The sequence below is a fragment of the Condylura cristata genome, unplaced genomic scaffold, assembly GCF_000260355.1.
Source record: "Condylura cristata isolate star-nosed mole 26May11 unplaced genomic scaffold, ConCri1.0 scaffold00021, whole genome shotgun sequence".
NCBI classification, from domain to species: domain Eukaryota; kingdom Metazoa; phylum Chordata; class Mammalia; order Eulipotyphla; family Talpidae; genus Condylura; species Condylura cristata.
Genome location: NW_004567122.1, coordinates 34,639,557 through 34,657,609, shown reverse-complemented (window position 1 = coordinate 34,657,609; position 18,053 = coordinate 34,639,557). Strand labels below are relative to the sequence as shown.

Below are 18,053 nucleotides of genomic sequence, written 5' to 3'. Positions count from 1 at the left end.
GCAGATTGACTGACATGTCCTGCTGAAGGGAGCAGCGGGCCTGCTGAGTCATGTGGGTCAGCTCCCTGGCTGGAAATCGAACTGGTGCTGCTAGTGATAGCTTGATAGCGCTGAGGCTTTAACCTCTGTGCCACAAGGGAGGCTCCCCATTTTTCATTATTATGGGAATCTGTTATCCTCATCTGTTACTGTAAATATGATAGAAGGCAATTCCTAATTCATGGTTATACTAAAATACTGAGTCTTTCTAACATTATATATTTATTTTTGTGGTTGTTAATTTGTTTTTGTTTTTGATACAGACCACAACAGATGACCAAAGAAGTTTGGGATTATATTTTCTTCAAGAAAGCTCCATTTCCTAAGACTCACATCCCAAAGGAAAAATTAGATCAGTTAAAGCAGGAATTTGAGTTCTGGTATCCTGTGGATCTTCGAGTCTCTGGCAAGGATCTTGTTCCAAATCATCTTTCATATTACCTATATAATCATGTGGCTATGTGGCCAGAACAAAGGTGAGTGCTAATAAAGATGTGGACTCAGTTTACTGATGATCAAGGAAAGTGTCTGTGGCCTCAACTATATAGGATATTGTTATGAAGTGTGTGTATGGCAATTGTATTCTTTTTCTTATACTGAATATCCTTTTTTTCCATGGAACATTTCTAAGATTTTTCTGTTATAGCGAGAAATCCTGTACTTCCTTCAGCTACCATATTTTGGGTGCATTTATATCTGTCTATAATTCACTTGTCCTGTTATGTGACTCACTGGAAATGTCAGAGGTAGGGGTAAAGGTGACTTCAGGTAGAGCCTTGAACATTAGACATGGGAGTAAGCATTCCTTGAGCTGAGAGCCTCAAGTTTACAGCACTAACTGGTAGCAATGCTTTGGGTGTAAGGCATATTTAATACTTGTGTGCCTCATGTGACTTCTTAAATTGCTTTTTCTGTTTCAAGAATCAGGAAGATTTTGAAGTAGGGAAGTAAAACTAACCTAATGTTCTTGTCAGCCAGTTATTTTTCTCTATTGTTTAAAATGTAGTTTTGGAGAAATTTGTTATCTCAGAATAATAATAATATTGACAGTAACATAGTTGAGTCCTTACCCCTTCACATCAAGTTTTAGATGTATTAGATTTTCAGAAATTATCAATAAGTAATAAGATGAAATGCTTATGCCAAACTAGGAAAACAATACAAATGCTCCAAAATTCAAAGTGTTCGTAAGTGTAAAAAGTTAAAGGAAACTTTCATGCTTTTCTCCACATCAGTCTATTTCACAAAACTCATCACTCACTGCTACTAAAGCTTTTTTTTTTTTTTCTGGAATACACATTCATGCATGTACCAGCATCAGATATCTTATTCTTATTTTTCCCCCAAAGATTGATTTATGTATACAAGAACTGGGGTACAGGTCAGAGGTGCAGGAGGGTGAGAGGATTCACCAGAGGGAGAGTGGGGAGCAGAACAGGCAAATGGACTGAGATACACTGCTGAGGGGAGCAGCAGGTAAGACAGAGAGGTCTGCCATGCCTATTCTTATTTTTTTATTTATACAAAGATACCACCCTTTGAACACTATTCTGTCTCTCATTTTATACTTTTTTTCCATGGAGCATTTCTAAGATTTTTTTATATTCATATTTATGGCACTGCCTATATTTTATTATGCACACAAGAACTGGCATTTTAGGCCATAGGTGCAGGGTTATGAGGATTCACCAGAGACAGAGTGGAGAACAGAATAGGCAGATCTATTGAAATACCCTGCTGAGGGGAGGAGCGGGTAAAATAGGAGAGATCTGTGGCACCAAGTGTGTTAACTCCCCGGCCTGGGATTGGACTCGTGCTGCAGTGGCTGGAAACAGCTGGCTAGCACTGAGACTTAACCCATGTGCCACTGGGGAGCCCCCCCCCGCCCCCCCGTAGCATAGTTTATATAACCAGCCCCTCACCACTGGGCACTTTCATTTTCATTTGCTTCATGTTGTGAACAGAACTCAGTAAATATACTTGTGCAGTTGTCTTCACAAAGTTACTTAACTCTTAGCATTTACCTTAAAATTTTAAGTGTAAGTCATACTCTTTAAATTTTATTTCCTGGTTATGAACATTTACCTGTAAAGTGACAAATGGCCTGTAGCTGTAAGAGCAAATGGACATCTCCTCCTCAACTCTGAGAAGGTAAGACCTCTGAAAGTTTAAAATTCTGCAGAAAGCTTTTCAGGTTTGTTCTTTAAAAAAGAAAATGAAAATTGGGGAGTTAAAAGTCTTCCATTTCAAATGTTTAGGACTAATAGCATAACTTAATAGTTTTACCTTTAAAATTGAGTGAGCAAAGTAGGTAGTATTAATTGAGGAGAAGGATGAGGATAGGGGAAGCTTACCTATTACAACTTTGTAATTAGAATGACTAAGGGTCACAAAAATTGTAACCGGAGAGAGAGAATCAGAGACATAGTTGAGGACAGGAAATATAAAGATCCTAGTACTGAGACTCTGGACTCTAAGCTGAGAAAGTAGTTTGGTAGGGTTTTTTTTCTTCTTTGTTTTATGCTATGACTGGCTACTAAGGTAGAATAATAGAAATGTGGAGTTTGTAGGATACATAGTTTTTATTTAACACCTCTTCTCAGGCAGTGTAATATTTCCCTCGATGCTTTTACTACTTCCACTATTGTTAATACTAATGACTTCTTGTATGTTACATAAATATTCGTCTGATCAATCAGTCTCTCAAAAAAATGACAAGGTCATGTAAACTGACAAAACTCTCATTCCTTTCATGCGGTTGTACACATTACAAGTGGGAACCCTTTTTTAAAAAAAAACTACGAAACTGGCCCTCCCTGGTGGCGCAGCGGGTTAAAGCACTGCACTGGGAAGCTTAAGCCACTTCCGCATGAGTTCGATCCCCGCCTGCCCTGGAGGTTACCACATGGCGAGGCAGACCTGTCCTGACCCGCCTGACCGCTGCTCCCCTCAGCAGTGTACTTCATAGATCTGCCTGTTCTGCTCCCTACTCTGTCCCTGGCGAATCTTCTCACCCTCCGCATCTCTGGCCCGTACCCTAGTTCTGTATGAATAAATAAATAAATCTTAAAAAAACAAACAAATAAAAAGAAAACTACGAAACTTGTCACAATTTTATTTCTCATTCATAACAATTGTAACAAGTTGGATTTATTGCAACTATAAATTTTGCTACAACTAATGAAACAGTAAAAGAGCAGCTGGTTAAAAATATGTCATAATGAAAATTGTTACAGATTTAAACAAATAGTAGAAGAATTGCAATATGAGACATTTTTAGCCAGTGCCCAAAGATTGGAAGGGAATAAAAATGTTCACTTTAGATAATCTATACAGTAGGCTGAAAAATAGTTCAACAGAATGGGCTGTTTTATAGATTATATTAGGTCAACATGGCCTTTTGATTATCAGTCTCATTTCTTGTTTGTAATTCAGAGCAGAACCATATATATTTTTATACCTATATATAAATATAAATCTTGTTATAATGTATTATTATCTTTGGGCTCAACATTGTTGTACTACATGCCATAAAGATTTTATTAGAACAGTGTAGTCTATTGCTATGTAGTACAAAATTGATGCAATAGCCTCTTTTGCTTGATACCTGCAAAGTCATCATGATAAAGACAAAAATAATTTAAAATTCTCTAGATGTTGGGTTGTGCTTAATGCCTCCTCAGATGTGCTGTGCTCAGGCAGAGCATAATTTGAATGTCCAATAAGTGTGACCCGATGGACAGACGTTCCCTGACACATTAACTCTGATCTTGTAAGGGGGTCTGCCCATTTCTTAATGACTAATTGCTGTGAAGCTCTTCTTTGTGACCAGCCGACATGTCCCAGGGTTACAGTGGAGACCTATAGCATCATGCTGCCACACTGGCCAAGGGCTGAGGATCAGCCTGGAAACCCTGGACTAGTGCTGTTGCGACCACCTGTATGGGCTGGACAGGTCACTGTCATTGACTGGACGTCAGCTTTCCCCTTGTAAAGTTAGGATGATGTACTTCCCACATTTCTTTCCTTTTTGTTTTTATGTGATAGTGGCCAGTGTATTTTTTTTATGGAAAAATGTATTTATTTATGCATACAGAACTGGGGTACAGGACAGAGGTGCAGGGGCGGTGAGAGGATTCACCAGAGACAGAGTGGGGAGCAGAACAGGCCGATTGACAAGTCCACCGCTGAGGGGAGCAGCGGGCGGCTTAGGAGAGATCTGCCGCCCTATGTGGGTCACCCCTTGAGCTGGCGGGGATCAAACTCATGCTTAAGTGGCTTTAGCTTCTTAGTACTGTGCTTTAACCCTCTGCGCCACCAGGGAGGGCCCCAGCCAGTGTATTTTAATTAGATTTGGTTGCTTTGGTTTATTGTACTTACAGTCTTCCTAATGCCTGCTCTTGGCTTTCTATTTCAGATGTCAAAATCCACAGGCAACTTCCTCACTTTAACCCAGGCTATTGACAAATTTTCAGCAGACGGTGAGGAAGCTCTTTTTTATTAATGCTGTTGTACCAGGGTCTGATTCTCCTTGGATAACAGAAGACAATTTAAGATTGTTGTTTTTATTTTTACTTTTACCAATCTAACATATTTCTGTACATAAATACTGTGCTTAGTAAATCTGTTTCTTACAAGGGCGGGGTATAAATTAGCAATTCGGTAAGTACTTTATGTGTACATTAGAATTGAACAAGAAATAACAAACATTTCAGATGATCAGAAATAAGATACAAGTCAGAAAAGGGGGACTGTTAGAAGGATTAGTATACCCACATTATACCTACATATATTTCTGTAATACTTACTTGCTGACTGGACTTTGGAATGGAGACATACAGTGAGAACACCCGGTGCTCTGATCTTGGTTTTTCAATACTTTTTCCAGTGCAGGAAAACTGGGGTTCCTAGAAGAAGGATTATGTAAGGGCTGGAGTAGGAAAAGTACAAGTTCAGCATGGAACACCTTGTGGTGCAGAAAATTAGGATGTATTTCTAAAAGGAACAGTCTGAAAGGACACTAGCGATGACGTAAAGGAGCTCCTGGTTTCCCAAACTAGAACAATTTAAGCAATGAAATTTAAGAATGATAGTATTGGATTATTACCTAGTCACTACATTACTAGTGTATCTGTACTGATACATATTAAAAACAGCTAGGCAAGGGTGTAAGAGAATTCCAGTTAATAAATGTGGAAGAATTGAGTAAAATACAAAATCATCACTGTACTAATTATACATCTGCACATCATTGTACTAATAGTTGTAGAGAAGGTCTACCAATGGTTGCCAAAGTCAGTGAGTGAAGAAATAGGATGCTTGCACGTTCTCAGAATAGGTCTTCTTAGTTATTTCTTTTTTTTGAAAATAATTATTTTTATTTATGTATATAAGGCCAGAGGTGTGGCGGGTGAGAGGATTCACCACAGATAGAGTGGGGAGCAGAATAGGCAGATGTACCGAAATACACTGTTAAGGAGAACAGTGAGTGAGAGAGGTATGTTGTGCCATGTAGGTCACCTCCCTGGTTGGGAATTGAACTTATGTTGCAGTGGCTTTGGACAGCTTCACAGTGCTGTGCTTTAACCCGTTGCACCAGAAAGGAGGGACTATTTATTTATTTCTCAAAGGGAAAGTAGTAGCTTTACAATGGAGAAACTTGACAAGTGATGGTTTGCAATACCAGCCAGCAGTCACACCAGTGTTGTGTACCTCCTGGATAGTGATGGCTGAGATAGATACTCAGTAGCACTCTTGTGATATTCTTGCTGAAGATGCATAACCTTACACGAATCATGAGAAAATATCAGACAAACTCAAGTTGGAAGGAAATTCTATTAAGCTGCTGACCAGTACTCAGTCCAAATGTCAGTATTGTAAAAGACAGGACTTGAGAAACTGTCACAGAGTTGAAGAGACCAAGAAGAAAGATCAATTAAATGCTATGTGGGATTCTGGATTAGATTTTGGAACAGACTCTGATGTTCAGATCTATCAGATGAATAGCTTAAAAAAGGACATTAAATAAGGATATTGAAGGTGATGTTTAAATCATATCTATAGTCAATAGAATTGTACGAATGTTGGTTTAGAAACTATACTTATGTAAATTGTTAATATTGGAGAAGCTGAGTAAAGGGTATTTGTTTATTCTTATAACTGTCTTTTGCAGCTTTTCTTTAAGTGTGAAATTATTCAAGAAAAGTTAAAAAAAATTTAAAAAGATTTCTTTATGCATACAAGAACTGGGGTACAGGCCAGAGATGTGGGGGTTGAGAGGATTCACCAGAGACAGTGGGTTGCAGAACAGGCAGATCTACTGAAATACACTGCTGAGGGGAGTAGTGGGCAAAACAGAAGAGGTCTGCTGGGCCATGTGGGTCAACTCCTGGCCGGGGATTGAACTTGTGCTGCAGTGACTGTGGATAGCTTCATAGTGTTGTGCTTTAACTCCCTGGGCTGCCAGGAAGGGCCCTTAAAGTTAAATTTTGTGAGAAAACTTAGAAAAATCTACTTTGAGGGGTTAAGAAATTAAATGCTTATTTGTACACAGGCACAATTTGTATTCTTGTGCATTAAAACATCATAATATTTTGCTACCTCTAAATGAGGCTGAAATGTTGGTATTATAAGGGTATTTTTTCCCTAGCTTATTCTTTTCTTCCTCTGCCTCATTAAAGATCACTTTATCTCATCAGCTCACCATGCCTGAGAAAAATCACATACTGAAGTTAAGTGTATGTAAAGCAATACAGATGGTTCAAGTATTTTAGCAACATTGTCAGGGCTCCTATTTTGGTAGCATTTATTTTTGCTGTTCATCCATGGAAGTCCTTTAAAGGATTTGTTATTTTTTAAGTTATATATAGGCTTTGCAGTGTATCCAATGGGACACACAGCTGATATTTTGTAACCACATTTTAAAATCTTTGATTCACTTTTTTCTTTCAGGAATGCGTTTAGCTCTGGCGGATGCTGGTGATACTGTTGAAGATGCAAACTTTGTGGAAGCCATGGCTGACGCAGGTATTCTCCGTCTGTACACGTGGGTGGAATGGGTGAAAGAAATGGTGGCCAACTGGGACAGCCTGAGAAGTGGTCCTGCCAGTACCTTCAATGATAGAGTTTTTGCCAGGTAATCTGTGGACCCCAACCTCTGTGCATTTTCGAGTTGCTTAATACTAGTGCATTTTTAAGTTTTCTTATCCCCCACCCCTTTAAGTAAATTCAATTATAATAGCAGCTATTCGTTGATAGTTTATTTGGGCCAGTTACTATGCTAAGTCCTCTGCATCCATTAGCTGATTGTGACCTCATAGTAACCTTTTAAAGTAAAGATATTTTAATTGTTTTATAGTTAAAGAAATTAAAGAAATTGAGATTTTGAAAAATTAAGTTTTTCATTAAATGCCTCCAAGCTACTGGGATACACCTTTCTCTCTCGGAAGTACCTCAACAATTTTATGGTGTAGTCTTGCTTTAGAGTTGGGTGGAATGGTTATTGAAGAATAGATTTAAAAAAAAATGGAGAATTGTCTTTTTTTAAAACCCTTGAAAAACAAACAAATCCCAACACTTTTTTTTTTTTTTAAGATTTTATTTATTTTTGCATAGGAGAACTAAGGTACAGGCCAGAGACATGGCGGGTGCGATGATTCACCAGAGATAGAGGGGGGGAACAGAGGAGCAGCAGGCTAGACAGGAGAGGTGTGCTGTGCCATGTGGGTCAGCTCTCTGGCTGGGGAACGAACTCTAGCTGCTGTGGCTGCGAATAGCTTCATTGTGCTTTAACTCGTTGCACCACCAGGGAGAGCCCAAAACCTAAAAGCTTATCCATCTAGTTAGTAAGTGTAATAATAGGGATAGAGGACCTTCAGAGGAGATGATGTTTCCTGAAAAATAAAGAGAATTTTTGCAGGGAGAGGCGAAAACCATGAGAAAGTAGATATTTGAAGGATGTGGAGGGTAGAAATAGGTGGTGAGAAAAGGTGGTCGGCATTTGGCCATATGATGCAGGGCCTGAGGTTGCGTGAGGTAATTGAAAAAAAAAAACAAAACAATCCCTATCTGTTGTTTCAAGTGCAACAATTAAACCACACTTAAAGCTTAAACTATTTTCATGTTGCATTTAGGCTTAATTACAAAGTTTCCATCAAGGAAATTTTAAATAATCACTTAATAGCTGTGAATAGGATCTCTGAGTAGTGGCAGTGACAATACTTAAGTGAGGATAGACAGTAGGAGGCTTCAGTAGGCAGCTTTAAAAACCCCAGGCGGTGGTGTGGTTGAGCCCTTTTGAATATTTCAGGGATTGTTCTCATTTTACTGTTCGGTAGTACATGTAGCAGTTTTTTTCTGTACGTACTTGCTTTTAAACTCAATAACCTTTTTTTTTCCTATTCAATAGTGAAATGAATGCAGGAATTATAAAAACAGATCAAAACTATGAAAAGATGATGTTTAAAGAAGCTTTGAAAACAGGGTTTTTTGAGTTTCAGGTAGGCTATTCTTTTAGCAGCTCTGAAGTATGCCAGTGTGAATATGATGTGCACTTACCTTTGCCCCTTCCTGCTGTAATGGAATAACTCATTTTAAAGTGGAGACTGAAAATCTTACCAAGAGAGTTTTGAATTCTTCAATAATTTCATATTTTAAGTTGTTTTTTTTGGTAGTTTTCCTATTATGTCCTTCAGTGTAAGTAGTTTTGTTCTAAACTATAAGCATTAATAAAGAGATTAAATCTAAAAGTCAGATGTACTTTCAAAGAAAATAGTGATTAAAAAATAAAGGCAGACTTATGTTTTTATTGCCATTAGTTTAAAAGTAAAACACTTTCTGAAGTTTTCCACAAGGTGTCAGTATTTCTTCAAATTTGGCAGTTCATATGCTTAGGTTAAAAATGTAACTTTACTCAGTTTTATAAACTATCACATTGGGATTTATGTAACTTGGTTTTTAGAGATGTGGTTTAAATAAAGATAAGTGCTAAGCATAGCAGTATGCAGTGCTCAGAGCCTTTTTTTTGATAATATTTTATCCTCGATGCCTCTCAGAGCTTTAACCCTTATTACCGTTTAAATGTTCCACGTTTATGTAATGCTACAGAGTGTCTTCTTAAAAAAAGTGTTTTCAATACAGTTAGGGCTTTATATATTTCTTTGCATTTACTCATTTTGCTTCCTTATTTATTTAAAAATATATTTACTGTATCCTTTACAACTTGTAGGAAATAATATAGGTGAATAAGAGGCAAGTAAAATAATCACAGTCCCTGTTCTTATGCTAAAGTTAAGAGGATGGAGGGAAAGAATATTAGTGAAATAATTACATGTATGTATGTAACTACATATAACAAAAGATGAAATGTGAGATGTATTTGTGTTCAGACCTCTTCAGTGGAATTTTGAAGGACAAATTTTTGTATTGTATTGTCCACCACTTTGTCATTCAATTCTGAAGGCAACTGAGTTTTTCTGTTATTGAAGGGTTTATAACATATCTTTCAAATACCCCCCTAAACCATGTTGTAGGATGATAAGCTCAAACAAGACTTCCCTTATTTTCTCCATTTCTTGACAGAGCTCTTTGTGGAATGCTTGGACATTTGTTTCATTTCTTTTAGGGTTTGCATTAGTTTATGTCACTGTGTTGTTAATAACCACTGAAAATCTATGTGTAATCACAGGGTACATTACAAATGTTAAGCTTGGGGTGTATTGTTGAAAATAAAAACATTTATTTCAGTCCTCACAGAACTGTACTTTGTAAATCATCAGTCTAAAACTACAGTATCCTTTAGGCAAGAATGGATATAATTTTACTTAGAAGTTACAAAAAATAAGTCAAAATCATTATAGAAATTCGTTATGGAATTTTAAAAGACTAAAAACTTAAAAATGCATTCGAATAGGGATAGCTGAATTCTTCCTTTAATTTTAAAGAAGTACAGTGAGACAAAGAGCAAATAATTTCAAATTTTACAGGCCTCGAAAGATAAATATCGTGAATTGGCCATTGAAGGGATGCACAGAGACCTTGTGTTCCGGTTCATTGAGGTGCAGACTCTTCTCTTGGCACCGTTCTGTCCACATTTGTGCGAACACATCTGGACACTTCTGGGAAAGGTATCTTTATCTATTTGTGATGTAGATGGGTTTGGTTTTGGTCTTATTAAGTACATATTTGAAGTACAATGTGTGGTGAGTTGTTTTACTGAAAATGACTATTGCAATCTAGATTTTCCTAATTATTGCCACAGATTATACTGACGCTAACTCCTGTTTACACAGATCCGCCACACATGTGTCCATTTATGTGTACACTGTGTATTTATTTTACTTTCACATATGTGACTGTGTACATATTGTTATCATCTACTTCCTAGTAGGCAGTGTTATAATACATTTGACCGTGTTCGGATATACACTTGAATACATGTGTAAATAATACTGTTTTTCCAACAGTTTGTTAGAAAGGTAAAACTATTGAGAAAGATAAAACATGACTGCTAGGAGTTGCTTAGAAACAAAGATAGAGGCCCACCTGATGGTGCAGCAGGTTGAAGCGCAGCACTGCAAGTTAGCTATAGCCGCTTCAGTGTGAGTTCGATGCCTGGCCCCAAAGGTGATCCACATGGTGCAGCAGACCTCTCCTGTCTTGCCCGCTGCTCCCAGCTGTTAATCTGCTTGTTCTGCTCTCCACTCTGTCTCTGGTGAATCTTCTTATCCCCGCACCTCTGGCCTGTACCCTAGTTCTGTATGTATAAGTAAATAAATCTTAAAAAAAAAAAAGGAAAGAAACAAAGATAGAAATGTATATTTGCATAAATATCCTTGTTTTATGTGCAATTTTGGCATATATAAGGCTGCATATTCAGAGATATTATATTAGTATTCTTATTGTGAAGATAAATTCAATTATTTCTCCCAGGCTTGCAAATAAACAGATTGGTTGTTTTAATAACTCCTTTCCAGCCTTATTAGCCAGGCTCTGTTGTATTTTTCAGTACATGAACAATGCAAAAATGTGCTCATGATATATACACCGAAGAGCAATACTTTCAATACTGGATGTGTTTATTAATAGGATAAAAACTTAGAGTGTGCATATTTTATCTAAAATGATTCAATTTAGGCAAATTAGCATTACATAATTTTCTTTGAAAGTGAGCATATGTGTGTGGGTATTAATGCTCTGTACAAATGGATGCTAATTAAGAATGTAGAGTCAGACTTCACAGCTTGAATTCTAGGGAACATTAGATCAGGGGCTATGGAAGTGTATTATGTGTAGTCAGGTTTGAACTCTGAGCACTTAATTACAGATGGTAGCCTGGTATGAAAGTGTAATCAAAAGCTATAAAATAGATGTGTTGTCTAATCTCATTGAACCTTTTTGGGGATTTTTTTTTTTCTTTTTTATTAAAGCCTGACTCACTTATGAAAGCCTCATGGCCGGTGGCTGGGCCTGTGGATGAAGCTTTGATTCGTTCTTCACAGTACCTCATGGAAGTTGCACATGACCTTAGACTGCGACTCAAGAGCTATATGATGCCAGCTAAAGGGAAGGTGAAGTCATTTTTAAATTTCATTGCATGTATGCAGAATTTTATTTTTATAATGAAAAATTTTTTTTTTAATTGAGGGAACATTGGTTTACAACGTGGTATGTGATGTAGAGGTGTAGTATCATAACGTTTGGGAGCTGTTACCCCACCACACCCCACACCAGGGTACCCATAGTCCTCTATTGTAGTCTAGTTCTTGCTACCCTCTATACTCTCTTCCCCTTTATGGTGATTTTGTATTTTTTTTTTAATTAACTTTCCAGTTTTCTTACATCACTGTTCACTTTGTTCAGTATTTGAGTCCTCCCCTCAGGTGTAGTCCCTGTAAGTCTCCCACCACCACAGCACTATGAGCCTTCACTGTGGTCCCTTGTACTCATTCCTCCCGTTTTCACCCCTCTCCCTCCCTGCTAAAAGCCGCAGATATATTGCTGTCTGCAACTTCTGCCTTTTTTTTTTTTAAACCCTTTGATTGGGTTCTCTATATGCCTTCTTTAAGTGATAACATCTGATATTTTTCTTTTTCCTTCTGATTTGTCTTACCAGCATAATCCCTGGTGAAGTGACTTTTTAAAGAAAAGATCATTCCTTAAAAGTTACTGGTCAAATGAATATAACAGTGACGAAAATTAAGACAACTGTAGCATAGTCCTATGGTTGCGTGCCTCTTCGTGGTAATGGCAGTCATGGTGTGTACTGGGGAGGGCTCTTTTCATTTTTGGCTTACAGGTAAGTGACAAAATACCTTCTCCTTCTCCACAGAAGACTGACAAGCAGCCCCCTCAGAGGCCTTCACACTGTACCATCTATGTGGCGAAGAACTATCCATCTTGGCAGCACATCACCCTGTCAGTTCTACGCAGGCACTTTGAGGTGATGCGCTTAGGAGAACTTTCTGTCAGCACTGTGGGGCTCTGCCTACTTGTTTTTGTTTTGAGGTTGTTGGTAGCATCTGGTAGATTTGTCTCACCTCTAGGCGTGGATTGTTCTTCTTATGCCTGGTGACACCTGTTTAAATGCAGAGGGGAAAAAAGGTGTTTTTTTTTTATCTTTTCTGAAACTTGCAAAAAATACACTGGGTCTAGTTGTATGTAATTAAAAAGTGTGAGAGACTTTCATATGTGTGGTTAAAGTTATGAAGTAAGAGGACCGAGTCTGCCTTTTGGATTATTATTTATATTAACACTAGAATTCATGAAACCTTAAGTTCATTGTGTTTGAAACAAAATATGAAGCTTGACTTCTTTTTAAAGATTTATTTTATTTATTTATGAGCTGGTGTAAGCCAGTGGTGTGGGGGGCAGAGTTGGGCGGTGGATGGAGGTGTCTACTAAAATGAAATACACTGCTGGAGGGAGTAGCAGGCAAGACAGGAAAGGTCTGCTGTGCCTTGTGGGTCAGTTCTCTGGCCGGGGATTGAACTCATGCTGCAGCGGCTGCAGACAGCTTCATAGTGCTGAAGCTTAACCCTTTTGCCACTGGGGAGGCCCCTTGACTTTTTAAAAGAAAATACTCAATTTTTAAAATACCTGTAAAAATGGAGAACTTTACATTTTTTTTTTCTTTTGGTTTGTCAGGTGACTAGCTATGAAATATCATAGTTGGAAGTATACTTCTAGATTTCCTAAAGAAAAGTGTTCATCTACCTTTTTCTTTCACATTCAAAGCATGGACACACAGTTCATTATGTAATTTCGCTTAGTTTATGAAAAACATTTATTGGTAGATATAGTGCCTTAAAAAAGAGAGAGATGAAAGAGGATCATGCCCAAAGTATAAAGTGATAACTTGAAGGAAAATTCTTACCTTTTTTTTCTAGGTGTTTGTTGTAATTTTGCCTCAGTACATTTCATAATTAATTAAATACTCAGAAAATATTTTTACACTTGTGAAATTTGATTGAATGAGTAAGGTGTTTCTGTATTTCCGTGAATTCATTTTCATGGAGAGCTGCTACTCCTTTGAGGAGTGTAAAATGTAAAGTGTAGAAACAGAATCCTTTAGAATCTCTGCACAGGTTTTGACTTAGACTAAGTAAGTTTACGTAAATGAAATTGCATATTCAGACCAGCATTTGCAAGGAAGCAGTGGAAGAACCAAGTATCATATATAATGTATCAGGTGTTAAAATAATGTTCACTACTGTTCTTTGAGAAATTATATTTTACTAGATATCAGTGACTAAATATTACATAGTTTCAAACTAGCTTCATCCAAACTAGCTTCATCCAAAAGAATAGAAAGAATGTTAGTTTAAAATCAAGAATAATGTTCTTACATTGAATATGATAGTTTTTTAGTGCCCTAGGAAGAGGGCATGATTCCTGTCCTCTTCCCTTCTCTTTTATATGTATTTTGAAGTAATGTGTTGAGAAGGGAGAAAATGTTGACTGTTTATCTTAGTAAATGTTAGAATTAAAAGAACACAGATCATTAGGAATCTTACTAAATGTTATTTTTCTTCTAGAACTGTTCCCATCTCTTGACTTTGCAGTGCTTTCATAATAAATCATTCAAAAATCTCAAAAGGCTGCTTGTTCTGTGGAAGGGGACATTTGACATTTGCAGACATGAATTTAAATTCAATTGGCACATTTGGGACTATATGCATTTAGTGATAGGATGCATTTATTTTTGAGTAGATAGAGATATTATATTTAATAGGTCAGTAGCTAGGAATTCTTTTTCTCACATTTGTGGCAACAATTTATAGGGAAGAATGTTTAAAGCAGATATTGTATAACTTTTTATACATTGACTCTCATGTGATAGCTATTTGCTTTTTTTTTCTTCTTATTTGACATAGGGAAATTTTTCTAGAAGTTTGAAGACATGTAAGATCTTTCTAACACTCCAGATAAGATCTAATGTTAAAATCCTAAAGTACAGATGTTATAAGAAAAAACCAAATAGGCAGCAGGATGTACCTACTTTTATCCTTTACCTAAATAAAAGCCATGCTGGGCCTCCCTGGTGGTGCAGGGTTTAAGTCTCAGCGCGATCAGATTACCACCAGCCACTGTGGCCTGAGTTCCATCCCCCGCCAGTAAGCTGACCCACATGGCACAGCAGACCTCTCCTGTCCCGCCTGTAGCTGCCCTCAGCAGTGTATTTCAGTAGATCTGCCTATTTTGCTCCCGACTCTGATAAACCCTCTCACCCTCTGGCCTATTATACCTCAGTTCTTGTATGCGTAAATAAAAACACCAAAATCCTTGGGGAAAACAAAAGAATGTCGTCTGCACATAGGAGGGGATAGAATATGCCCGTTTATGTTCTTTATTCACCTCCCACTCTGCATGGTGCTGGGGGCTGCATATTCCCTGTTCTTCAGAGTACTAAGGCCGCTTCTTTAGGCACAATACTATCCTGCATTCTCTTTAAAATATTGTTCTCCCCAACTTTTTTCAGACCAACAATGGAAAATTGCCTGATAACAAGGTCATTGCTAGTGAACTAAGCATTTTGCCAGAATTGAAGAAATACATGAAGAAAGTGATGCCGTTTGTTGCCATGATTAAGGTAAGCTATTGACCCTGTGAACATGGGAGTAATGTTAAGACAGTAAAAGGAGGGGGGAAAGCTTTGGGTTCTATTTTCCCCAAGAAATGGCACATTTGGTTATGGGAGATGAGCTCTCCGACTTGGTGTTTGTGTGTGGAATGGCTTAGTATGTGAAGCTAGGTATTGTGGAAAGAATTGATGCAGAGGTGTTAACACTCACTGAATGGTTCATGTTGTACCATACCTTTTTTCACTAGGGAAGGAAGCATATACTTTTAGCTGATGTTGGAATATTTTCACTAGCTCCTGCTACTTACTGGAAACAAGATTTTATCTTTGTGTAGTTTAGCTCAACAGGATAAAAGTTGTTTATACTGGTTAGAAGAGTTCCTCAACAGTGACTCTATTGATGTTTTGGGCTGGGTAGTTCTTTGTGGTGGGAGGCTATTCTGTGTACTGTAGGATATTTATCAGTTTCCTTGACTTCTACCCACTAGATGTCACTAGAGCCTCCTCCGCACTCTCCTCAAGATGTGACAACTTAAAAATTTCTCTAGACAATGCCAAATGTCTCCTGAAGCAAAGGCAGCCCAATCACACACAGTCCACATTAAGAATCACTGGGTTAGATTTTTAGTTTTTTCATATACCATAGCTTCGCCTTATCCCTCTTACCAGCCCCCGGAACCCTTCTGCTTGCCATGATTTCATTTACCCAAGGTCCAAAAATATAGTGAGCTATTTTGAGAGAGATACCATGTTTACATAACTTATTACAGTATATTGTTATAGTTACTCTTTTTATTATTGGTACTTATTGTTAATCTCTTACTATGCCTAATTTATAAAGGAAACGTTATCATGCATACATATGTATAGGAAAAAACTTATATGTAGGTTTCAGTACTATGTGTGTTTTCAGGCACCCATGGGGAGTCCTGTAATGTAAACGCGACTACATAAGATTTCAGGCTCTGACATCAGGCACATCTTGTTCCAGACGCCCTGTTTTTCACTTCTTAGTTTTGAGGATTTAACTTCTTAGGGCTAAAGGTTTGTAATCTATAAAATGAGAAAACTAATAGAGCCAACCTTTTAGAAGTAGGAGGAGTAAGTAAAAATACATTTAACACACTTAAGTGCTGAATAAATTTAAAAAAGTTGGTGTCTTTCAACCTATTAAACATGGTTATTCATGTAATTCATGTAATCAGTCAGGCTGTGTATGCCTGACTGATGAACACCAAAACTCTTAGCCTGTCCTTGTCAGCATAGATTATATTCTTAGAATATCTTTTTTTTTTTTGTAAGATTTATTTATTTGTGCATACAGAACTGGGGTACAGGCCAGAGGCTCAGGGGCGGTGAGAGGCTTCACCACAGACAGAGTGGGGAGCAGAACAGGCAGATCGACGAAGTACACTGCTGAGGGAAGCAGCGGGCCGGTCAGGAGAGGTCTGCCACGCCATGTGGTCACCTCCGGGGCAGGCGGGAATCGAACTCATGCAGAAGTGGCTTTAGATTCTCAGTGCTGTTTTTTAACCCACTGCGCCCCAGAGAGGGCCTCTTAGAATATCTTTTAACTCTCCTAAACAAGAGTCAGCTATTTGAGGTTTATGGTGTTTGAACTTACAGGAATAATTCAGAATTTTGGGTTGACTTAGACCAATCAAATTATGTCTGTTAGCATGCATATTGGAAAATTAGCTTCATTAATTTCAACAATTGACTCTGAAAATCCAGTGGTAGACTTTTGAGTAGTAATTTTTTTAGTAATAATGCTGATTTGCCAGACACCTTGCTTTGATACTTTGAAAAAGATTCAATAAGAAAATGTCTTTTTAATGAGAAAGAAACAGAACTTGGATGCTAAATGAAAACAGTCATACCAGGAATCCTGTCAGTATGGTATGTTCACGGCTATACCTATATTTGTGCTTATGAACATGTATCGCAAAGGTTACATTTTGGGCAAATATTTTATATTCATGAAAAGTAAGTATAAATTGCTTTTTTCATTTCATGGGATTATCTGAGTACCCATATAGTATGACATTTAAAACATTTTTAAATTTGTAGGAATATTTTCAGAAATTTTTTTGTTTGGTCATAATTCACTTCTCTAAAGTAGCTTGAAAATGTGGTATTTCTGAAAATTAAAATTTTTTTGGTGACTTGAAGCGATATCTCCACATGTTGATTTGATTTTGCATACTAAGTAACTCTAAACAAACAATAATAAAATCCTATTATTTTATAAATCTGTAAACTTTGTCCTTCCAGTCATTTCAGGGATGTCTTTTATCTTACAACTCTGGAAATCACTCAGAGCTAGTAATCTTATTAACAAGCAAACATAGATAAGGAAAACCATATAGCAGGGGCCTTTCCTTTACTTGTTGAAATGTGAAGATTTTTATCAATTGAGAGAAAAACTGTTGTTTTGGAGAAAATATATTCTTTTCAGCACATCTTCATGTCATTTTGTTTTTTTGGCTATTAGGAAAATCTGGAGAAGATGGGACCTCGTGTTTTGGACTTGCAGTTAGAATTTGATGAACAGGCAGTGCTTATGGAAAATATAGTTTACCTGACCAATTCCCTTGAGGTAAGAGGGACCAAAGACTATAATAACTGGTTAACTATAGTAAATATAATCCAATGCTTTCATTTTATAATAACATTTTCTTTTATCATCATCATCTTCTATGATTAATACTGTTGCTAGTATGTCAGACAAAAATAATTTTGGAGGGTGAGTATATAGGTAGTAGGAAGAAAAAATAATGTTTTATTTAATTTATTTTATATATAAAATACTAGCTCTATATGTTTCAATTCCCCCATCAATTATCTTTTTAAGAAAATGAATATTCTTTTAAAATGTATTATGGAGTAGTAATTAAAACAGTATGGTGCTGGAACAAAAACAGATACTCAGACC

The 18,053-nt window shown here is 37.2% G+C and overlaps 1 protein-coding gene across 1 annotated transcript in view; it reads left to right on the top strand.

Annotated features, from left to right (window-relative positions):
• LARS (leucyl-tRNA synthetase) overlaps positions 1-18,053 on the top strand; it is a 55,399-nt gene that overhangs the window by 28,000 nt on the left and 9,346 nt on the right. The window contains exons 20-29 of the mRNA XM_004686845.2: positions 303-515; positions 2,133-2,190; positions 4,457-4,520; positions 6,991-7,174; positions 8,447-8,537; positions 10,023-10,163; positions 11,466-11,606; positions 12,368-12,478; positions 15,017-15,127; positions 17,613-17,717. Of these exons, the coding sequence (XP_004686902.1) occupies positions 303-515; positions 2,133-2,190; positions 4,457-4,520; positions 6,991-7,174; positions 8,447-8,537; positions 10,023-10,163; positions 11,466-11,606; positions 12,368-12,478; positions 15,017-15,127; positions 17,613-17,717 (1,219 nt within the window). The remainder of the gene's footprint in view (positions 1-302; positions 516-2,132; positions 2,191-4,456; positions 4,521-6,990; positions 7,175-8,446; positions 8,538-10,022; positions 10,164-11,465; positions 11,607-12,367; positions 12,479-15,016; positions 15,128-17,612; positions 17,718-18,053) is intronic.